Consider the following 22,636-nt stretch of genomic DNA (forward strand, 5'->3'; position numbering starts at 1 on the left):
AATGGGTGCAATAGTGGCATGTCTGTTATGGGGGAAACCAACTGCTCTCTAGTTGGACTGGAGGCCTGCTCCATGGGAGGGAATACATGCCTGATACTAATGAGCCCTAGAGGTGTAACGTCTGCTAGTGTCTGGCTAAATGTATATACTATGTTCACCAAACTGCCCAGTAAGTACCTCTCTTAATGTTCATACCCATATATTAATACTACCCTCACTTTTTGTTAGAGAAGCTTCTCTTTTCAGATGGCAGTGACCTTGGGATGACTTAGAAGGCACCATGGTGCTGAGAAGTGACAGGATTGCTCAGCACTTGAATATCTCTATCACATCTTCCAAGGTTTAGGGTCCATTGCAGAAGAGGTGGCAGAAAGAATGTCAGAGCCAAAGGAAGGGTAGGACTCCTTACAACATGCTCTTCCAGACACAAAAGGGCCTGGATATCCATGACAGTGGATATCACAGTGCCTGACACTACCAACAAAAGACCATCATAATAGGAGAAAAGATGTTGATATCAAAATAAAAGAGAGACTGATTGAGAGGGGAAAGGGATATGATGGAGATTGCAGTTTCAAAGGGGAAAGTTGGGGAGGGAGGGATTACCATGGGTTATTGTCTACAATTATGGTAGTTGTCAATTAAAAAAAAAAAAACGCAAGTAACCCACTACTCCTTTAATTCATTTTTTGGAGGGTATTATAAAATCACTTAACAATTCTAAATTAGCAATGAGAGTAAGACCAACAAACCTGAGTAGCTGATCCAAATGCATGTCCAAAGTCAATGCCAATTATGCTGCCTGTTTCTATGTCTACCAGGAAATTGTTCAGGTGTCTGTCTCCAATCCCGAGGAGCCAGTGACTAATACAGAGCAGTGCATGAGAGCTGGCAAAGTGGGAACGCAGCGCCAAGAAGGCCTCAGGGCTGGTGCTCATCTTTACAAAGGCCCTCCTGAAAAAGAGGAACCATATGTGGTCTCTGCTATGTCACTAGCGTGTTTGTGAAGTCACAAGCATACTTACTTTAGGAGATCACTGGGCACTTTACTTTCTCTTTTTCTAAAAGCCATAACTGTCTCTGTACGACTAGCTCTCCTAGGATTTAAAAAGGAAAAACACCTTATTAATTTCTAATGACTTAAAATTTAAATTCTTTATATTAATGTTCAAATATCAAATAACTAGATTTTTTAAAAAATTATTTATTTATTTGAGAGTGACAGACACAGAGAGAAAGACAGATAGAGGGAGAAAAAGAGAATGGGCGCGCCAGGGCTTCCAGCCTCTGCAAACGAACTCCAGACGCGTGCGCCCCCTTGTGCATCTGGCTAACGTGGGACCTGGGGAACCGAGCCTCGAACCGGGGTCCTTAGGCTTCACAGGCAAGCGCTTAACCACTAAGCCATCTCTCCAGCCCAATAACTAGATTTTAAAATGTATCTGGGCACAATTTATTTCCTCCCTCCATCTCTCCTTTCTCAGTGCTGGAGACAGAACCCAGAGCCTCACACATACTAGGTGACTGCTCCCTAATCCATCAGATGCAAAATTTCCCCGAACACAAAAGTAAGCATGTAGTGTTGACAATGAATTAGTGAATACAAAATCAAATTGAATAAATACTTACTTATACATTAGCATATAAGCTCCATTATCACATTTTCCTGACATTTTTCTTAGCCAGTCTTTATATTCAAAAACTGGTGCTTTGGAATCACTACGAAGTAAGAAAAATAAAGTTGGAATTAAAGACACACTTTGCATTATTTGACTTTAAAGGCAAAAACCCTTGACAATTTATAGAAAAACAGTGAACAGGGAAAAAATATACAATTTAAGTAATATTTCCTATTAACATCAAACATATATTAACTTTAGAATTTCATTTCATTACCGCATTCACTCCATTATTTTCTTATTTATTTTTATATTTTGAGGTAGAGTCTCTTTCCTATGAGCTGAAGAGGTGGGACTACTCAAGCCCTCATGTCAGATGGTTCCATCAGGAGCCCAAGAGCCCTGAAGCCAGACACAGAGCTGCAGGATTTGCTGTTTTCCCTGATGGGTTTTTTTAAAAAAGATATTTTACTTTTATTTATTTGACAGAAACGGGGTAGGAGAGAATGGGCCCGCAGGGCCTCCCAGTCACTGCAAGTGAAATCCAGACACATGCGCCCCCTTGTCCATCTGGCTAACGTGGGTCCTGGGGAATCAAACTTGGGTCCTTTGGCTTTGCAGGCAAACGCCTTAACCACTAAACCATCGTTCCAGCCTCACCCTGCTTGGTTTTAATCTTGTTTTAGTCCAATCTTTCCTTGCTATGCTCCTAATCTTTCCTTCTGAAAGGGAACGGTTTACTCCATGTCATTGTGTATTAGAAAGTATATAACATTAATTTTATAGGTGTTCTCAGTTAAGCAACTGCTTTGAGTCACAGAGAAGACTTTAGGCTTTTGAACAGTGTTAGGATGGAATAACACTAGAAGGAGTTTTGAAGATGGACTGAATGCATTTTGCATCATTAAATGGCCATGAGACTATGAGGAATAGGAGTAGAATATGGTGGTTTGAATGTGAAACATCCCCAGTAACCTCACTGGTACCCAACTGATGGTGCTGTTTTAGCAGGTGGAATCTTGTTGAAGGAAGTGGGTCACAGGGGAAGGCCTTGAGGTATTATAGCCTGGTTCTATTTCCTGCTCATTCTCAGTGGTCTTCAGTACCTGCTGCCATGCTTTTCCCATCATGATGGGCTGCATCCATTTGAATTATAAGCCAAAGTAAACTCTTCCTTCCTTAAAATGCTTTGTCAGGCATTTAATCAGAACATTGAGAAAAATTAATTCAGGGCATGAATGTGATATTTGGGCAGAAGCAGGCTGGAAGGTATGCAGTACAAAAGCTGTCAGCCTTATAGTACCTCATATAAGACACTGTCTCCTCTTTTGACATGTTTTTCAAAAGAAGGTCCTTCAAAATCAAAGTATTTTCAATCCATTCAATTAATCCTAATCTGAAAAAGAAAAGATGTTTATAAGTAAATGCAAATCTCAATTGCTTTTATTATCACTAGAAAAAATGTTGTGAAGAATCCAAATGGTACAGTTTCTGATCCACCCATTCTCTATTTCCTCATTTACCTTCCCATAGAAACCTAGGCACTGATATATCCAGCACCCCAAACCTCAGATTTCAGAACAGCCACACACACACACACACACACACACACACACACACACTCAGGCCACACCTGGAGGTCATTGGCACGACATGGTATGTCCTTAAATGCATGTTTCTCTGACTGCAGGCAGCATCACTGGAGAGGACGACATTCATGACCTCGAAGAGCTGCTCAATGCGTTGGTCCTGCCGAAGGTCCTCACCGCCCTTCACAAGGAAGGGGTATTCCTTCTCATCATGACCTCGAATAACAATGCGCTTAGGTTTCCTTATGGAGGTCATTACTTTTACCTTTAAAAATTAAGAAATTTGTTTTTTTCTATTGTAAGAGATAAGCTTGCTATGTTGCTTAGTTTGGTTTCCAACTCCTGGGCTCAATTGTTCCTTCTGCCTCATCCTACTGACTGAGTAGCTTGGACTGCAGGTGTGTATTACTGCATCAGGGAAAATACATCTTAAGTGGTGTCTGAGCCTAGCTTGCTACACCATCAGCAAAATAGAAATATCCTTAAAGAAAGACCTCTTTGAAGACATGGTCAGGTGGCAGATGGTAGAGAAGCACAGAGATTTTAGGGCCACCTACCATGCCTGAATGCTATGCCCAAAGGTATTGATCATTCTTAGTTTTAAGTACTGTTTAAAAGTATGGATATCCTTTGCAAAAAGTGATATCCAACATATAATCAATTAACTCTAGGGCTGGAGGGATGGCTTAGTGGTTAAGGAGTTTGCCTGCAAAGCCAAAGGACCCAGGTTTGACTCCCCAGGTCCCACGTTAGCCAGATGCACAAGGTGGCACCTGTCTTAGTTTGCAGTGGCTGGAGGCGCCCATTCTCTCTCTCTCTCTTTCTCTGTCAAATAAATAATAAAATATTAAAAAAAAAAAACTCTACATGAAGCCCTGGGTTTAATACCCAGCACTGAATAAAACTGGGAATGGACACCAGGCACGGTGGCACACACCTTTAATCCCAACACTTGGGAGGCAGAAGTAGGAGGATTGCTGTGAGTTCGAGGCCACCCTGAGACTCTGTAGTGAATTCCAGATCAGCCTGGGCTAGTGTGAGACCCTATCTCAAAAAAAAAAAAAAAAAAAAAAAACCTGGGCATGGGGCTTATGCCTGTGGATGGGGTCCAAATATATATAGAATGTATGCACAGATGGCCTACACCTTTTCTGGTAGGCTGTGCAGAGCATAATGTGAGTCACTGGGTGACTGGACTTGGCTAGGCCTTCCTGTGCTTGGCCCATTAACATTAAAAATCTATTCTACTGGTATTGATCCCAAGTTAGACCAGCTGAAGGAAAAAAAAAATCCCTCTCCTTTGTAGGTGTTTCAGGGGCAATGATCATAGAAGTTCTTTTCTATTTAGCACTTGAGGAAAACATTCAAAATCAATCTCCCCAAGTCCCTCATTTTGACTAATCAGGCAGAAGGTAACTGGCACCTCCTTGTCCTAAAGCATTCTTTTTCTTTGCTTGGCTTTGCTTGGATGTCCCCTCCCCTACACACCATTTCAACTCCCTGTATTAACTACACTGGACAGAGGAAGGAGAGAAAAGGGACTCCACTTGATCTTGAATTTATCCTGACAAGATCCTTTGTAGACTTGTGTTTTAGGGATTCTCAAACTTTGGGATGGACCCACAGTGGAAAGTTTTCAAAACAACATGAGAATGGGATATATATATATGTGCATGCATGCGCACACATGTGTGTATGCAGTGCACATGCATTTGTTTATATATAATAGTTACATATAAATACATCATGTATTCAATGTATATTTTATTTTTTTAATTTTTTGTTTATTTTTATTTATTTGAGAGCAATAGACAGACAAAGAGGCAGAGAGAGAGAGAAAATGGGTGCACCAGGGCCTCCAGCCACTGTAAACGAACTCCAGATGCGTGCATCCCCTTGTGCGTCGGGCTAACGTGGGTCCTGGGGAATCGAGCCTTGAACCGGGGTTCTTAGGCTTCACAGGCAAGCACTTAACCACTAAGCCATCACTCCAGCCCTCAATGTATATTTTAAAATGAATTCTAAGGAGTATTTTTTTCCACATTAAATATTCTTTATCTTCTATTATTCTCTGACATATTGTTTTCAGAATTCCTGACTGAAGTATGGTAGTGCATGCTTGTAATCCCAGTACTTGGGAGGTGGAGGCAGGATGATGAAGAGTTCAAGATATTCCTCAACTATACAGCCAGTTCAAGACCAGCCTCAGAGTAAAATCCTGTGTCAAAAAATAAAAAAAGGGGGTGTGGTGGTGGAATGAAGAAACATTTCCTTCAGTGGCACAGCTACTGTTAAACAATCTGTAAATACTGCTCCTGCAAATAATCTCTCACCTAGGATCCTGAGGGCAACTCTCATGAAACTCATTGAGTCATACACACACAAAAGAAGAGGGAGGAGGAAAAAAGGAAGTAGGAGAATGGGGATGGTTGACGAGGAAGGGGAGCACAGAGGGTAATGGGTGTGAATGTGATAAAAAAAAAATACATTATATAACTGGGTGTGGTGGCACATGCCCGTAATCCTAGCACTCAGGAAGTGAAGGTAGGAAGACCATAAATTCAGGGTCATCCTAGGCTATATAGTAGGTTTGAGACTAGTCTGTACTACATGACAGCTTACTCTTCTCAATAAATAAATAAAAATAAAAGCCACTGGAAATGGTATAAATATGGTCAATAATTTACTAAGTAAGAAAAAACAGCATATAATTTGAGACAGGCATGGGAAGCTGATATCCCTTCAACAGTAGAGACAACTGTATCAAATGTCCCAGTGATGGGACTCACAAACCCTGACACCTACCCGCTCGTCAAATCCAGAGATCCGAATGTGGTATTCAGGCAATGGCTTGCTCTTGCCATCATACTGACCTAAAACACACACAGAACCTTACTTAGATACCTATAGTTATAAAACCTCCATCTGTCAATATACACATGTTGATCTAATAAAAACGTTAATCTAACATTGTAAGTTTACTAAAAGTTTCATTTAAGAAAATAGCCTTATTTTATTGAAACTAACTGAACACAATTTCACAGTTATTCATAAAGCCAATGACAAATGCTTCTCCAAATATGTTTCCTCCTGTATTTGTAAGGAGAGCATGAGTAACCAGATGAAAATATTCTTTTCTTTGACACATTCTTAAAGAACATGAATGTACAAAGATTCTCTTGAAAAAAAAAAAATCTTAACTTGTTCCATCTGTTCAATTTGCTACACATCTCCTTGTCAATGTCAGGGTTTCCTGACAATGGGTTTCCTGCAGCTTATCTCATTCATGATTGACAGTCCTTTCAAATGGGACCAGTAGTATATTCCAGGCAGTGATCTGTTTCTGTACCTGTATACATTTCTGAAGAAAAGTTACTCAGGAGCAAAGGAGGGCATGGCCAGGAAATCTATGATCCTGTGTTAGTGCAACTACAAAATGGAAATGTGAATACCTGTCATAATTGGAGGCATAAGAAAACTATCACCTCATTAGCAATTTAGCAAAGTATACTAATTCAGAGTAACTATGGGTTTTCCTTGTAATGAAAATAGGTGAAATTGAAAATTCTTTGGAAAAAGATAACAGTCAAGATCCCAGTATCACGATTTAAGAACCAAGAGGTATCTCTCACACTGCTTTCCTTAAGGCTGGCTTTGCTGCTATAGGAGGCTAACCTTCTAGGGGACATCCAGCTCCTAAGGAACTCCAGTTCCTGTCTAAGGAGCTCCGTTCTGAACTCAGTCTGCTACAGGTTACTTACCAGGGATCTCCAGCTCCTGTCTAAGGAACTCCACTTTGAACTCACTCATCCACAGTGAGTACTCTTTCAGATTTCCAGGCAGCTTTGAGTCTTTTCTCATTTCTTTGAGCAGTGAGTCACTAATATCATTGAAGTCACTGAGCTTCATCCTCAGTAGCTTAGAACCTTCATTACCAAAGTACTTATCAAATTCTTTCCTAAAGGTCTGAAAATTAAGAATAGTTTACTAGTAAAGACTAACATTTGCTTTGAAAAGACTCCAATCCTATGAATTCTTCTAATAAGTTCTGTGATGCATACCTTTGCTCTTGCTAAATACTTTAATACTTAAATGTCTGGATCTGTCTTGTTTTCCTTTAGAAAGTCAGGAGGAGACTGGCTTGTAGTTGTAAATTTTAATGAGGACTTTACAGTCTCGGCAAGGTCATTTAACTACCCACTGTGTAGTACTAGGCCTACCTCATTAGATGCAGAATAGTGATGACAGGAAAAATTAGGAACAAAGTTAAAAAAAGAGAGAGATTTAATTGTGTGGAATATATGATTTATTCCCCAATATAATTGGACTAGACTGCAGAGCTCTGTCAACACAAATAGACATCAGACTCCTCCTTTACAACCTTTAATTTCTTGAGCCTGAATAAATAAAGGTAGTCTGACAGAGACTGGGGTATGGTGTAAGTTAAAAGGCAGGCATACATAAGACTTTTTAGGCAATCGGAGAACTGCCTGGTTATTGGACCATAGGGAGATGAGGGCTAGAGAAGGTGTCTAGAAGAAACAATGTGGAAGGTGAGTGGCCAGACAGACCAATGAGAGAAGGGGGTCACAAAAGGCCCCTGCAAGATCCCCTCTCCTCATGACTCCCTCCAAGAGGTGTCTCCTTCCAACTCTAGCTCTCTCCTTGTCACACTTGTCCCATACAGAGGTTTTTACAAGCAGTCCCTCTGATATTGGACACTGTGTCTGTGCTCTGTGTCTCCAAGCACCTATACTAATGCTTTAAAGTAAATGCTCAAGAATAGTTAACTCATATGACAGAAATATTTTCTTGAGGACTAGGGATACAGTTCAGTTAGCACAATTCTTGCATTGCTTAACATACACAAATCGCTGGTTTCAATCTCAAGTACCTCAGGTAGAGTGGAGGTAGGAAAACAGAAATTCAAGGCCATCCTCTGCTACATAGGAATTTGAAGCAAGCCTGGGATACATGAGACCCTGTCATAAAAGTAAAACTTTTCTCAATCCAATATTCAAAACACTCACCAAATTAAAAATACTGAACTAGCTGGGCATGGAGGTGCACACCTTTAATCCCAGCACTCAGGAGGCACAGGCAGGAGGATCGCCATGAGTTCAAGGCCAGCTAGGAGCTACAGAATGAATTACAGGTCAGCCTGGGCTAGAGTGAGACCCTATCTAGAAAAATCAAAATGACAACAAAAACTTAACTATATATAACCTTCAGATGTCAGAATCTGAGCATACAGAACAGAATGCCATAAAACCTTAAGGCTTTCTCTCTCTACTTAATACCATCATCAGACCTAAATATATTGAATCAATTTCTCATTGAAAGCATCAGATGTAAAAACAAGTCCACAAACTTAACAGATCAAAACTTTCAGCAAGCCATCAGATGTGAACACCGATCTTCCAGATGCTTCTGCTACCATGGAGGCAGCTCAGTTTGTTCATACCTGGATAAACCTCCTTCTAAAGGGTCCTAGGCCTGGAGCATGCAGATCACCCAAGACTGCATGCAGCTTTTCATACAGCTTCCCAATGTTTTCTTTATTTACAGGATTTTTTCCAAGTTCATCTTTTACATCATCAACCCAGTCCTATATGAGGTGGGGAGAAGGAAGGAGAGAGAAAAAAAAAAAAAAAATGAAGCTATACTTCAGTAAGCTCTACCTAAGTTCTATTTTTATTGTCAAATGATGTTCTATTACCTTGAACAACATATCAGGGTTAGACAATTGTTCTAGGGCTCTAATAAAATCTTGAATTACTCCTCCTTGATCAAGTTTACTTTTGAGCCTACAAAGAAATGTACCAGGTTTAGATAAAAATGTATTAAAGGCCAACCCACACACACTTAAAACACAGATTTACAATAAATATAATTTATTCCTACATACATATATACGTATGCATATGGAAATTTATATGCTATACTCACATATGCCAACTACAAAGTCTACAGAAGCAGTACTTTGAAACTTCCACCCAGTATTAGATTACTGCTTATCAAGAGGCAAGAGACAGGTAAGATAAAATCAGAACTTGCAGCTGGGCATGCAGTAAAAGCTCACACCTTTAATCCCAGTCCTTGGGAGACGAAGGTAAGAGGACTGTTGTGAGTTCAAGGCTATGAGTGAGTCTCAGGTCAGCCTGGGTTAGAGTGAGACCCCACCTCAAAAATAAATAGGAGCTAGGCATGATGGCACACACCTTTAGTCCCAGCACTCAGAAGTCAAAGATAGGTGGATCGTTGTAAGTTTGAGGCCACCTTAAGACTATATAGTGAATTCCAGGTCAGCCTGGGTTCGAGCAAAACCCTACTCTGAAAATCAAAAAGTAGCAGCAGCAACAACAATAAAAACAGGAGTAGATCTTACAAGTGACTACAGATACTTTTTAAAAAACTTTTTTCTTTAATTTTTATTCATTTATAAGAAAGACGGACAGACAGAATGGGCACACCAGGGGATCTAACCACTGGAAACAAACTCCAGATGCATACGCCACCCTGTGCATCTGGCTTACATGGGTTCTGGGGAAATCAAACCTCGGTCCTTAGCCTTTACAGGCAAATGCCTTAACTGCTAAGCCATCTGTCCAGCCTGACTACAGATACTTTGATGTAACAAATTTGCTTTATGCATTTTTTTCAACATTTTCTTTCAAATCTTTTTCATATCCTCACTTTTCAAAAGTAACCCTATTGTGGATACTGTTCAGAGACAAGTGTAGCAGGCCAGGATAGTACAAGTGGTATTTGTATAAACTGTAGCACCTGCTAAGCTTCAGTCTTCCTCATCTTCCTAAAATCAAAACCCCCCAATGAGGCCACTCAGCTGGAAATGAAAACTGCTAGCATAACTTTTCATTTTCATTATCATATCAGCATGCATGCACTGTATGTGGTAATAGGTTTCATAAAGACATTAAAGTATAGGATGTACTTTGACTTTATTTACCTTCTATGCTCTCTCTCCTCCCATTACCACAACCCCTTCCTAGCCACTGCATACAAACTCCAGACACATGTGACCCCTTGTGCCTCTGGCTTACGTGGGTCCTGAGGAATCAAATCCGGGTCCCTAAGCTTCGCAGGCAAATGCGGTAACCACTAAGACATTTCCCAAGTCCTCCTGCATATTTTTTAACTGTTAATATTTATTTTTATATTTTCTTGCATATATGTCTGTGGTATGTGCATGGATGCATGAGCATGTGGAGGCTAGAGATAAAAGTTGGATGTTTTTTCTTTTTAAAGATTTTATTTTTATTTATTTATTACAGTAAGAGAGAGAGTGTGTGTGTGTATGAGAATGGCCATGCTAGGGCTTCTAGCCACTGCAAATGAACCCCAAATGAATGTGCATCTGGCTTATGTGGGACCTGGAGAATCAAACCTGGGTCCTTAGGCTGCACAGGCATTTGCCTTAAGGGCTAAGCCATCTCTCCAGCCCAAAGTTGGGATTCTTATTTGATCAGTCTCCACCGTATTCTTGGAGACAAGATTTCTCAATTAACCTACACTCACTGATTCAGCTAGTGTAGCTTGCAATGAGCTATGATTGCAATGAGCAGGGATTCTCTCTCTTGTCTCCTTAGCAATGGGAGACACGTACCACCATACTGGGCATTTTATGTGAGTTCTGGGGTTCTGAACTCAGGTCCTCATGCTTGTATAGCAAATACTTTACCCATTGCCCTGGCCCTATTTTTATTTTTATTTTTTTGAGGTAGGGTCTCACTCTAGTCCAGGAATTTACTCTCTATTCTCATGGTGGCCTTGAACTCATGGCGATCCTCCTACCTCTGCCTCCCAAGTGCTGGGATTAAAGGGGTGTGCCACCACTCCCAGCTACACTGGCCCTATGTTAAATATATATATGCATTATTTTTGTTTTTCCATGGTAGTATCTCACTCTCACCCAAGCTGACCTGGAATTCACTATGTAGTCTTAGGGTGGCCTTGAACTCACAGTGATCCTCCCACCTCTGCCTCCCGAGTGCTGGGATTAAAGACGTGCTCCACCACACCCGGCTTTTAAAAAATACTTTTATTTCTTTGCAAGTAGAGAGAGAGAGAAAAAAAGAGAGAGAGAGAGAGAGAAAGGCAGATAGAGAAAGAGAATGGGCACACCAGGCCTCCAGCCACTGCAAACAAACTCCAGATGCATGCAACACTTTGTGCATATGGCTTTATGTGGGTACTGGGAAATTGAACCTAGGTCTTTAGGCAGTGCAGGCAATTGCCTTAACTGCTGAGCCATCTCTCCAGTCCCAACCCTATTTTTTTAAAAAAACCTTTTATTGATAACCTCTGTACATATAGACACTGTACCATGATCACAATCCCTCCTACCAATTTCCCTTCTCTCCTACCTAAATTTCCCCTCCACTGAATCCTTTCTTCTCTCTAGCTAGTCTCTCTTCTATTTTGATGTCATTATTTTCCTCTCCTATTATGCAGGCCTTGTGTCAGCCATTGTGAGGTTATGAATAGTACATTCAGCCCTATTTTTATTTTTTTCCTGAGGTAGGATCTCACTCTAGCTCAGGCTGACCTGGAATTCACTATGTAGTCTTAGGTGGCTTCGAACTCACGGCAATCTTCCTACCTCTGCCTCCTAAGTGCTGAGACTAAAGGCATACACCACTATACCTGGCTTTATTTTATTTTAATTTATTTGAGAGATGGGGGGAGGAGGGAGGGAGGGAAGGGCAGAAAGGGAGAGAGAGGGTGGGCACACCAGGGCCTCCAGCCACGGCAAAAGAACTCCAAACACATGTACCATCTTGTGCATTTGGTTTACATGAGTCCTGGGGAATCGAACCTAGGTCCTTTGGCTTTGGAGACAAATGCCTTAACCACTAAGCCATCTCTCCAGCCACAGCCCTATTTTTTTTTTAAACATATTTACTTTTGAGACAAAGTCTTGCTTTATTACTTATCTAGTTCAGGTTACCCATAAGCCTGAGATACTCCTTCCCCAGTTTCTTGTTTTTTATTTTTATTTTTTGGTTTGTTTTCAGGCAGGGTCTTACTCTAGCCTAGGATGACCTGGAACTCACAATGTCTGCCTTCCGAGTGCTTGGATTAAAGGTGTGCAAACCCCACATCAGGCTTACCCAGTTTCTTGAGTAGCTAGAAATACAAGTGCCCATGCCCAGCCTTTATATTTTACTTCTCCCTCCATCCGATTTATTTTTATTAATTTATTGGAGACAGAGAGCGGGGGAAGAGAGAGAGAGAGAGAGAGAGAGAGAGAGAGAGAGAGAGAGAGAGAGAGAATGGGTGTGCCAGGGCCTTTAGCCACTGCAAATGAACTCCATATGCATGACCACCATGTGCATCTGGTTTACATGGGACCTGGAAAATTGAACCTGGGTCCTTAGGCTTCGCAGGCAAATGCCTTAACCACTAAGCCATCTCTCCAGCCCCCCAGCTTTTATATTTTAAGTTAGAAGATAACTTCAGCCAGACATAGTGATACATGCCTTTAATCTCAGCACTTGGGAGGCAGAAGTAGGAAGATTGCCATAAGTTCGAGGCCACCCTGAGACTACACAGTAAATTCAGGTCAGCCTGAGCTAGAGCGAGACCCTACCTTGGGGGGTGGAGATAATTTCAGGAATTGATTGCAAAAAGTATCTCACTAGCCAGAGGTAAGAAGAATGCTGTGAGTGCAAGGCCAGCCAGGGACTACAAGTGAATGCCAGGTCAGACTGGGCTACAGTAAGACCTTACCTCAAAATAACAACAACAAAAGTATCTCAGCTATTCTGCCTCACCCAGTAGAGAGTAAGAGTAAATATTCAAAGATGAAAATATTTTCAAAAGGAGAGAAATTCCATCATCAATATAATATGCAGAAAACACAGATTCTCTAAGATTTTCTATCTCAAAACTATTTGCTTCCGCGTGTTTGCTCTTACCACACAATATTTTATACCCTGTAGCCTTTGATTAATCCAACATTTATGTAACCTCACCTTTCAACAAACTCCTTGTTCTTATGACCAACAGAAGTATCTTTAAAGGAATAGCTTTCACTGCTTATTATAAAAGGGTAGACAATTGCCTGTGGGTAGTTATTGGCAATCTCTTCCAGGGTGTGCTGCACTGCAATTGCTGCTTCTTTGTCCAGTAAGGCCACCATGTGGCTGATCCAGCCAATGAATTGCCAGCAAGGAATGGAAGAAATCTAAAGCAGAAAGCTATAGTTTAATAATGAGCAAAACTTAGCACTGTTTATCATGTGGGTAAAATATGCCTGATACAAAACAAATCTAAACTGGAAGTCTATCACTTGACTCTCTTGCTGAAATTATCACTGAATTCTTCCAAACATTTCTGGTACTGTAAATATACCTTTGCTTATAAGAAAAGAATCAAACTTTACTTATTGCTTTATAATGAATATTTAGGGTAGCTCCATTTTTTTTGTTATAAGTAACGTGATACTATTGTACTTAAGCCATATACATATAGGATAAACTTCCAGAATAAAAACAGTAATTTTAACATTAATAATTATAATATATACATTGCTAAAATAAAATTTAAAGTTTTCAAATTTGCATTTCTAAAAATGTTTGAATTCTTTATAAAATCTTTATCAACATTGGACATAATGAAGCCTTTAATGATACTGTCAACCTAAGAAGTAAAAAATATACAATTTATGGGCTGGAGAGATGGCTTAGCAGTTAAGGTGTTTGCCTGCAAAGCCCAAGGACCCAGAACCCACATAAACCACACAGATACACGTGGGGGTGCATATGTCTAAAGTTAGTTTGCTGGATAGCTTATGTAGCCAACCAGGTAACTCTTAGTTCAATGAGACACATTGTCTCAAAAAAATAAGGAAAAGAGCAATAGAACCAAAATCATAATAAAGTTATTTAGCTATTTGCTCACTTATGCTTAAGAAAACACATATATGCTACATTTCTAAATTTAATCTCCTGTTTAAATGCTACTAGAAAAGTCCTCAATCAAAATCCAAGGCTCCACAGCTGTATAACCTCTTGCTATGTAAAGCTAGTAGAGTACTCTGTTTGGATGTACTTTTTCAAATCAACCCTTGATCCTACTTCCCAGCTATACACCTATAAATATCTTAAGAGTCATTCATGTGGTCCTGTACTTTTTTTTATTAAATATTTATTTATTTATTTGCAAGCAGACACATACACACACACACACACACACACACACACACACACACAATGGTCATACCAGGGCATGGTGCCACTGCAAACAAATTTTAGATGTATGTGCTACTTTATGCATCCAGGTATATGTGGGTACTAGGGAATCAAATATGGTCATTAGGCTTTGCAGGCAAGTGCACTTAACATCTGAGCCATCTCCCCAGCCTGGCTCTGTACTTTTACAGATGAAATCTTCCCCACACACAGACAGTGCCTGTAGGATGGAGTACAGCCAGCATGTAGAGCTTTAGGCAGGCCAAGGAGCAAGCACATGAGGACTATAAGCTGCTTCGCATGCACTCAAGAACCCCTCAATCAAGCCTACAGGCTTCAGTCTCACTAGACATGGTGCTGCAAGCAAGAAGGGTACTCAAACTTTGTCACTCTCCCTTGGCTACAGAATAACTGAGAATAAGGCATCAGCAGATGCTATACAGTACAGAATCAAAGTTCTAATTTCTTAATTTTTTGGGGGGAGGTGGGAGAGATCCTTGTATAGATATAATGTTCTTATCAGTGCCCACAGAGGAAAATGGATAGGCATGAATACTTTTATGTCCTTTTAAACTGTTCTTAAAATATAGAATTCAATGTTGTTTGGTCAAGCTCTAACATAGCCAGGTGTGGTGGCACATGCCTTTAATCCCAGCACTTGGAAGGCTGAGATAGGAGGATTGCTGAGAGTTTGAGGCCACCCTGAGACTACACAGTGAATTCTAGGTCAGCCTGAGCTAGCTTGAGACTCTACTTTGGGGGGGGGGGGAAGCTCTAACATATACTGCACACATGAGTAAGTCTGGATATAAGTAAGTGCCTCTTTAAGTTCTGTAAAGTTCCTTTCTACTCTCAAGGATACCAACCTCTTTTGTCATTAGGTTCAAGGTCTCCTCGGGATACTGTTGTATAATCTGTAGCAATCTAGGAAACTTCAGCCTGGCTTCAGAAGAATTTAACTTTAAAGCTCTCAACATTTTCTCCACCACAAGTGCTGGATACACCTCCAGTTCCACAGAATCTGTAACTACCAAAGATGGCAAAGAGAAAAACAAGGGTCAATATCCACTAAACTATAAATGTGAGAGAGAAACCAATCTACATGATGTATAGTTTTCATCCTATGTATTTCTCTCAGAGAAAATGCAAGCCACATGAGCCAAAACCAAAGTGCGATGAAGCAAAAAAAAAGGTATGGCTGTACAGGCCTGTCTGTAATCACAGCATTTCCAGGGAGAGATAGGAGGGTGGTGATTTTGAGGTCAGCCTGGGCTACATAATGAGATTGTCTATAAAAAACCAAGGGCTGAGGCGATAACTCAGCGGTAGACTTCCTTCCTGGCATTATTAGCAAGAGTGGCTCAATTCCAGCATTGCCATAAGTAGAAATTTCCTTTTAATGCAGGTCGTGTTGCTTGAGGATGTCTCTTAAAACTAACAGAAAACCAAAAGTATCTACAAATTTAAGACTCTGCTGACATAATGGAACACTAACTTGTGTTTTCCTGTTGTGGTTCTCTGGATACATTCTCTTCCACCTTGTAGAGCTGTTGGTCACAGAAATTTACCAGTGTCATATATGCTTTGGTCACCCCATCTGCAGGCTCTGAGCCCCAGGAAGAAGGCTGGACTTCCTCTTCAGCTGTCTGTGCTGCCTTGGAGAGGTGATGGAATGCTCTCTGGTACAGACCTGATATCACCTGAAACTCACAGGATACATATCTAGATTAACAGCTTTGAAATAAAGCTAGGTATGAAGCCTGAAGTCCCAAGTGATGCAGAGGGATTGTTGGTATCCAAGAATCTAAGGCCAACACTGGGCAACACAGCAAGAACCCATCCCCAAGAAAATAAAAATGAATGAGTGAATACTGAAAACTGTATTAACTGGACAAAGAGCCTATCTCAGCTGTGAGGAAGTAATGCCAGTGGGACCCCAAGCACACAAAACCAGCCAAACTGAAAAGAATAGGCTAGCCAATCCAAGAGCCATACACAGTTGGTTCAGATCAGTGGGACTGTGCTGCTCTGTTCTGTACAGACACCATGACCTGGGAAGGGAGAATATAAAGCCATACAACTAAAATGAGGCTGGTAACTACCGAAAATACAAAATAACAGAACAAAAAGTAACCTAAGCAGCACTAAGTTGAAAAGCAGAAAGGGCTGTTTTATACCACAAGCTGGGAACATCTGAAATAGCAACTGGTGAGGAAATTTCACATACAAAATTCATAGAATTGTCCACATCAATCCAATGAAAGCTTCTTTTGAATCTTAAAAGCCTTGTATCACTGAGCTGGGCATGGTAGTGCATGTTTGTAATCCTAGTACTCAAGGAGCAGAAGCCTAGCAATGCATGAAGCTTTGGGCCTGAGACCTAGTACCACATAAAATTTGGTAACATAGCCAGGCATGGTGGTGCATGCCTTTAATCCAGGCACTTGGGAGGCAGAGGTAGGAGGATCATCATGAGTTCGAGGCCACCCTAAGACTACATAGTGAATTCCAGGCCAGCCTGAGCTAGAGTGAGACCCTACCTCGGAAAACCAAAACCAAAACCAAAATAACAACAACAACAACAACAACAAAAAAAAAAACCAAAAAAAAAAAAAAACCAAAAATAAAAACCTGGGTAACACATGCCTGTAATCACAGCACTTGGGAGGTGGAGGCAGGAGGATCAAAATGTCATTCTCAGCTACACTGCAAGTTCGAGACCAACCTAGGATACATGAGATTCTCAAAAATAGTTTTTCTTTTTGTATAACTCAAATAAATAGGGCACACAGAGTATGTCGATTTTCCACTGTGAAACTTGAATAATAGCATTTCACTTTGTTATGTCACCTCACCTCATTTCATATTTTTTTTTGTAAGACAGTCTCACTCTAGCTCAGACTGACCTAGTGTTCATTCTATAGGAGTCCAGGTTGGCAATGAACTTGCAGCAATCCTACCTCCTCCTCCTCAGTGCATGAGCCACCATGCCCAGCTTTAAATATACATGAAAAACATAGTGAACACAAAATGGTCCCACTTTTGTTTTCATTACCTTCTCTGTATTCTCTGTACCAGATCCAGAAAGCACCAAGATCAATTTGGCCTTTCTTTCCTCAATGTCAGAAAGGCAGGTCGGCTCCCTGCTGAGAGCATCAGCTATAATCCTATACGTTGTGCCTAAGAGAATGTTCTGGTTACAGGAATCCAAAATGTTTTCATTTAAGTAGCTTGATGTATTGCACTCATCTGTTGAAGTAAAGAGAGTAAAATTTTTTTCAATAGCATGAGTTATAGAAGAAATTTATAGTGTATGAAAGTTTTCTTTTGGGGCTGGAGAGGTGGCTCAGTAGTTAAAGGTGCTTACTTGCAAAAGCCTGATGGCCTGGGCTCAATTCCCCAGTACCCTCAAAAGCCAGATGCACAGACTGGCACATGAATCTGTAGTTCATTTGCAGTGGTAACCATACACATGTGTGTGCTTTCTCTCAAATAAATTAATTTTTAAAAATTCTTTTAAGTATTCTAAGCTGGGCATGGTGGCACATGCCTTTAATCCCAGCACTCGGGAGGCAGAGGTAGAATTACTGTGAGTTTAAGGCCAGCCTGAGATCCAAGTCAGTCTGGGCTAGACCCACTTCTAAAAAACAAACAAAAAGTTTTCTATTAAAAAACTTATTTAGGGCTGGAGAGATGGCTTAGCGGTTAAGCGCTTGCCTGTGAAGCCTAAGGACCCCGGTTCAAGGCTCGGTTCCCCAGGTCCCACGTTAGCCAGATGCACAAGGGGGTGCACGCGTCTGGAGTTCGTTTGCAGTGGCTGGAAGCCCTGGCGCGCCCATTCTCTCTCTCTCACTCTATCTGTCTTTCTCCCTGTGTCTGTCGCTCTCAAATAAATAAAAAATGAACAACAAAAAAAAAATATTAAAAAACTTATTTAAATAAATCTTGAAAGTGCAAGAAACTGACTTTCATTATTGGTTAAAGAATTTCTTACACTTGCTTTTTAATGAAAAATATTAGCTTGGGTAGTTAAGCAGTTAAAAGCACTTGTTTGCAAACTCTGCCAGCCCAGGTTCAAATCCCCATTAGTCACATAAAGCCAAATACACAAAATAGTAAATGTGTCTGGATTTCATTTGCAATAGCAAGAGGCCATGGTATAGTCAAGTCCCCCACTCCCACAATCTCTCTCTATTTGTTCACAAATAAATAAAAATATTTTTTTAAGGGCTAGAGAGATGGCTTAGTGGTTAAGGTACTTTCCTGCAAAGCCTAAGAACCCAAGTTTGATTCTCCAGTACCCAGGTAAGCCAGATGCATAAAGTGGTGTGTGCATCTGGAGTTCGTTTGCAGTGACTAGAGGCCCTGATATACCCATTCTCTTTCTGCATCTACCTCTCTCTAAAATAAATAAAATACATATTAAAAAAAATTAATGTTCTTTGTTAATGTAGCCATCAAAGTCCACTGGGCCTAAGCAATCAAAAGTAGTATTAGCACGCTGGAGAGATGGCTTAGCAGTTAAGGTGCTTGGCAGCAAAGCCAAAGGACTGAGGTTCCATTCCCCAGTACCCACATAAAGTCAGATGTACAAGGCAGCACATGCGTATGGAGTTCATTTGCAGTGGCTGGAGGCCCTGGAATACCCATTCTCTCTTTCTCTCTCTCAAATAAGGTAGGGTCTCACTCTAGCCCAGGATGACTTGGAATTTACTTGGTAATCTCAGGGTGGCCTTGAACTTATGGCGATCCTCCTCACTCTGCCTCCCAAGTGCTGGGATTAAAGGTGTGCAACACCACATCTAGGTCAAATAAAATATTTTTAAAAGTTGGATTAGCCTTTTATTCTAGCATCATCATTTACATTTTGTAAATAACCCAAAGTAGATTTTTACATCAGTCCCATAGCATACAGCTGATTAAACAACAGCTACAATTAGATTTAGAAGCTTGTCCATGATCTAACCACTTCCTGCCAGTGCTTCCTCTCACACAGGGTCATTGAGACTGATCTGCTTGTTGACACAGGCTACAGTTGAAGGATTGTTATGTGTTGTGTGTTTTCATTATTATTAGTGTTGTGGAAAGACAACCTATAGCCTCATGCATGGTGGGCAATGGCTCTCATACTTTTTTTAAAAATTTGTGTTCTGAGGCAGTAGCTTGCACCCATGCTAGAATTCACACTGCAGCCCAGATAGGCCTTGAACTCATGGACATTCTCCTGAGGGCTGGGATAATACACATGATCTACCTCAACTGGCAATTCATGTTCTTCATATCAGTAAAGGCCCCTATAATGATTAAGGAATGTTAGGACCCTCCCCACCCTCCTGGTTTTTTGTTTTTTTTTTTTCTGGATGTGTGTGTGTGCACATGTGCATGAGCAGGAGCAGTGGGCAGCCAGTGTGGAAGTCAGAGGACAACTTTTGGGTGTCGGCCATCATCTTTCACTTAATTTGAGGCAAGTCCCTCCCCGCTCTCATTTTCATTGTTGTTCACTGCTCTGCTGGCCACTAGCACTAGCCAGAGAGATTCTAGGGAAATCTACTTCCCAACTAACTTGCTGCCACCATGCAATGATTACATAAGGCCACCATGGAGCCAAGTTTTATGGAGGTCTGGAGATCTGAACTCTGAGATTTGGGTTTGAACAATATGTCACTAATTCACTAAGCCATCTTCCCAGCTCATCTTTTGTGTTTCATTTTTTTAAAATATTTTTATTTATTTGCAAGCAGAGAGAGATAGAAGAGAGGCATAGAGAATGGACATGTCAGGGTATCCAACTATTGCAAATGAACATCAGATGCATGTGCCACTTTGTGAATCTTTGTGTGGGTACTAGGGCAATTAAACTCAGGTTGCTAGGATTTATGGGCAAGAACCTTAACCACTGAGCTCTCTCTCCTGCCCACCACCCCTTGAGACAGGGTCTTGCTACGTTGTCCTGGCTGGCCTTCAAGTTGTGTCATCCCCTGCACTATCCCTCCAAGAAATGGAAATATAGATGTGTGCTACCACACCAGCTGCTAGGATCATTTTCTGTTCTTATGATTATGAGGAAGAAGTCTTTTCTTTGCACTTTTATCAATCTGGCACAGTGCTCTGTCCTGCTGCAAGGTCCCACTTTATGCCTTGAGGCACACAGATGACAGGAGTATCTGACCCAACACATGCCTAAGCAATTGTCTCTTTATTTTATAAGTAAGGAAATCAAACTCCGTATTTTCTAGATAACATTATTAGCACATGAAAAATTCCCACTTCCAGATGAGCTGATCTGCTCCTAAGGAGATGATATTCTCTCTGGCACAAATCTATGAAAGACACAACATAAGACAGCATTCTCAAATTTATGTGGAGAAAAGCAGCCTAATTACCCAACAGTGAGATGGTCTTGAGCACGGTGAGGATCTGTTCTGGAGGGCTCTGGGTGTAGCTTCGACAGTGGCTGAGGTGACAGTAGCTCTGTACCCATCGCACCTTCCAGGACTCTCTTGTTTTTGATTCTCTATGCAGCTCTTTTAGGAGTCTCATGGCAAGCGAGAAATTATTCTATGTTAACAAAAGAAAAAGGTAGAAAACAGTGTGATGATATATGGGTGGATAGAAAAGATGGGTCTAATGTAGCCCAGAAGGGCCTCAAACTTGTGATTCTCCTACCTTAGCTTCCAGAGTGCTGGGATTACAGGTATATGCCAACCATGCCTGAGAAAATTATTCTAATTGTATTTTTCTTTTTCTGTCATATTCTTTCATTAGGATTGTTATTTCATTGTTGCTCTTTCTGTTATATAAGGTGTACTTATCAGGTGTGAAAAGGTACATTCTATAACTGAGCACTGGAGAAAATTATTTGAGAAATGAAATTTTTAATTGCTGGTTTCCCTTTTTGCATGACACAACAATATGCCTTGGAGTAGGAAATCCATGTCCACAGTTGTGTATGTTATTTACTTTTCTTCTGGATACAATGTACATTAGGAGCATATGTGAATACATTTTATAAAATGTATTTACAAAGTGAGGCAGTCGCCATCCATTCAATGCCAGGGCATTTCATCAGCCTAAGAAGCAGCTCTTTGCCCATTAGAAATCATTATCCAGTCTCTTTAGACATTAGCAACCAAAAACTCGCCATCTCTGTAAACCGCCTATTCTGGATACTACAAAACAATGTTATCAGAAAACAGTGTAGTCATTTTGAGGCTTCTTCCAGGTAACATGTCTTCAGGTTCATCTGTGTTGTAGTATGTGTTGGTATTTCATTCTCCCTTATGGACAAATAATGACCTAACAATGTATTCATCTACTGATGGCCATTTCCATTGTTCTTATCTTTCCAGCTAGCAAGAATACTTCCAGCAAGCATGTACAAATTCCTGTGTGGATTTATACATTCACTTCTTTTGTCTGTATGGATAGTGTGTATGCATGCCCTCATGTATACGGGGCTGCATATGTGTACAGATAAGTGAGCACATGTGTGTGAAAGACAGAGGTCACACTGGGTTTCTTCCTCTGTTGCTCTCCAGCTTATTTTTGAGACAAGGTCTCTCACTGAAGACAGAGCACATCAATTCAGCTAGACAAGCTGATCAGTAAGACTCAGAGACAGACATTGTCTCTACTCCCTTAGCTCATCACTGCACCTGGCATTTTATGTGGATGCTGGTCATCCAAACTCAGGTCCTTAAGTTTGTGCAATAAGAAAGCACTTTACCCAGTGACGTATCTCCCAGCCAATTACTTGTTTTTTTCTTTAATGCTTGTTGGCTCTCTGGATATCTTCTTTGGAAAAATATCTTTCTTATACTCTTATTTTTATACTGTTTTGATTGCCCTCCACCTTACTCATTGAATAGGGTCACTAGCTTCAGCCCAGAGCTTAACCTCAGATTTCCTGGGGACACATCTCCATGTCCTCTAAGCTGGACATGTTGATTAGCTCTCTCCAACTTCATTTGGTTGTTCCTCATAGTTTCTTTACTACTTTCCTTGGCTCATCTGCCTCAATACCCCTACTCACTACGTGGTCACCCTTCCTTGAACTTAAACCAACTTTTTATAGTACTATGAAATAAATTCTTTCATGCTTTGAAGCTGTCAACCTCCACAAAAAGCAGTTATCCTTCCTCCTGTGTTCAGTCTCTCCAGATCTAGTAGCTCTTTGTATTCCTTACTGAATTCATATAAAAGCTCTGCCTAC

At 40.7% G+C, this 22,636-nt stretch overlaps 1 protein-coding gene across 1 annotated transcript in view; it reads right to left on the reverse strand.

The window, feature by feature from the left end:
* Prkdc (protein kinase, DNA-activated, catalytic subunit) overlaps nucleotides 1-22,636 on the reverse strand; it is a 263,909-nt gene that overhangs the window by 12,925 nt on the left and 228,348 nt on the right. The window contains exons 69-82 of the mRNA XM_045144399.1: nucleotides 20,808-20,982; nucleotides 17,480-17,673; nucleotides 15,920-16,124; nucleotides 15,291-15,451; nucleotides 13,207-13,418; nucleotides 8,928-9,015; nucleotides 8,673-8,816; nucleotides 6,970-7,174; nucleotides 6,014-6,081; nucleotides 3,253-3,473; nucleotides 2,923-3,015; nucleotides 1,630-1,719; nucleotides 1,026-1,097; nucleotides 753-954 (exon numbers count right to left, since the gene is read on the reverse strand). Coding sequence (XP_045000334.1) covers nucleotides 753-954; nucleotides 1,026-1,097; nucleotides 1,630-1,719; nucleotides 2,923-3,015; nucleotides 3,253-3,473; nucleotides 6,014-6,081; nucleotides 6,970-7,174; nucleotides 8,673-8,816; nucleotides 8,928-9,015; nucleotides 13,207-13,418; nucleotides 15,291-15,451; nucleotides 15,920-16,124; nucleotides 17,480-17,673; nucleotides 20,808-20,982 — 2,130 coding nt within the window. The remainder of the gene's footprint in view (nucleotides 1-752; nucleotides 955-1,025; nucleotides 1,098-1,629; nucleotides 1,720-2,922; nucleotides 3,016-3,252; nucleotides 3,474-6,013; nucleotides 6,082-6,969; nucleotides 7,175-8,672; nucleotides 8,817-8,927; nucleotides 9,016-13,206; nucleotides 13,419-15,290; nucleotides 15,452-15,919; nucleotides 16,125-17,479; nucleotides 17,674-20,807; nucleotides 20,983-22,636) is intronic.

Source organism: Jaculus jaculus, chromosome 2 (assembly GCF_020740685.1).
Source record: "Jaculus jaculus isolate mJacJac1 chromosome 2, mJacJac1.mat.Y.cur, whole genome shotgun sequence".
Lineage (NCBI taxonomy): Eukaryota > Metazoa > Chordata > Mammalia > Rodentia > Dipodidae > Jaculus > Jaculus jaculus.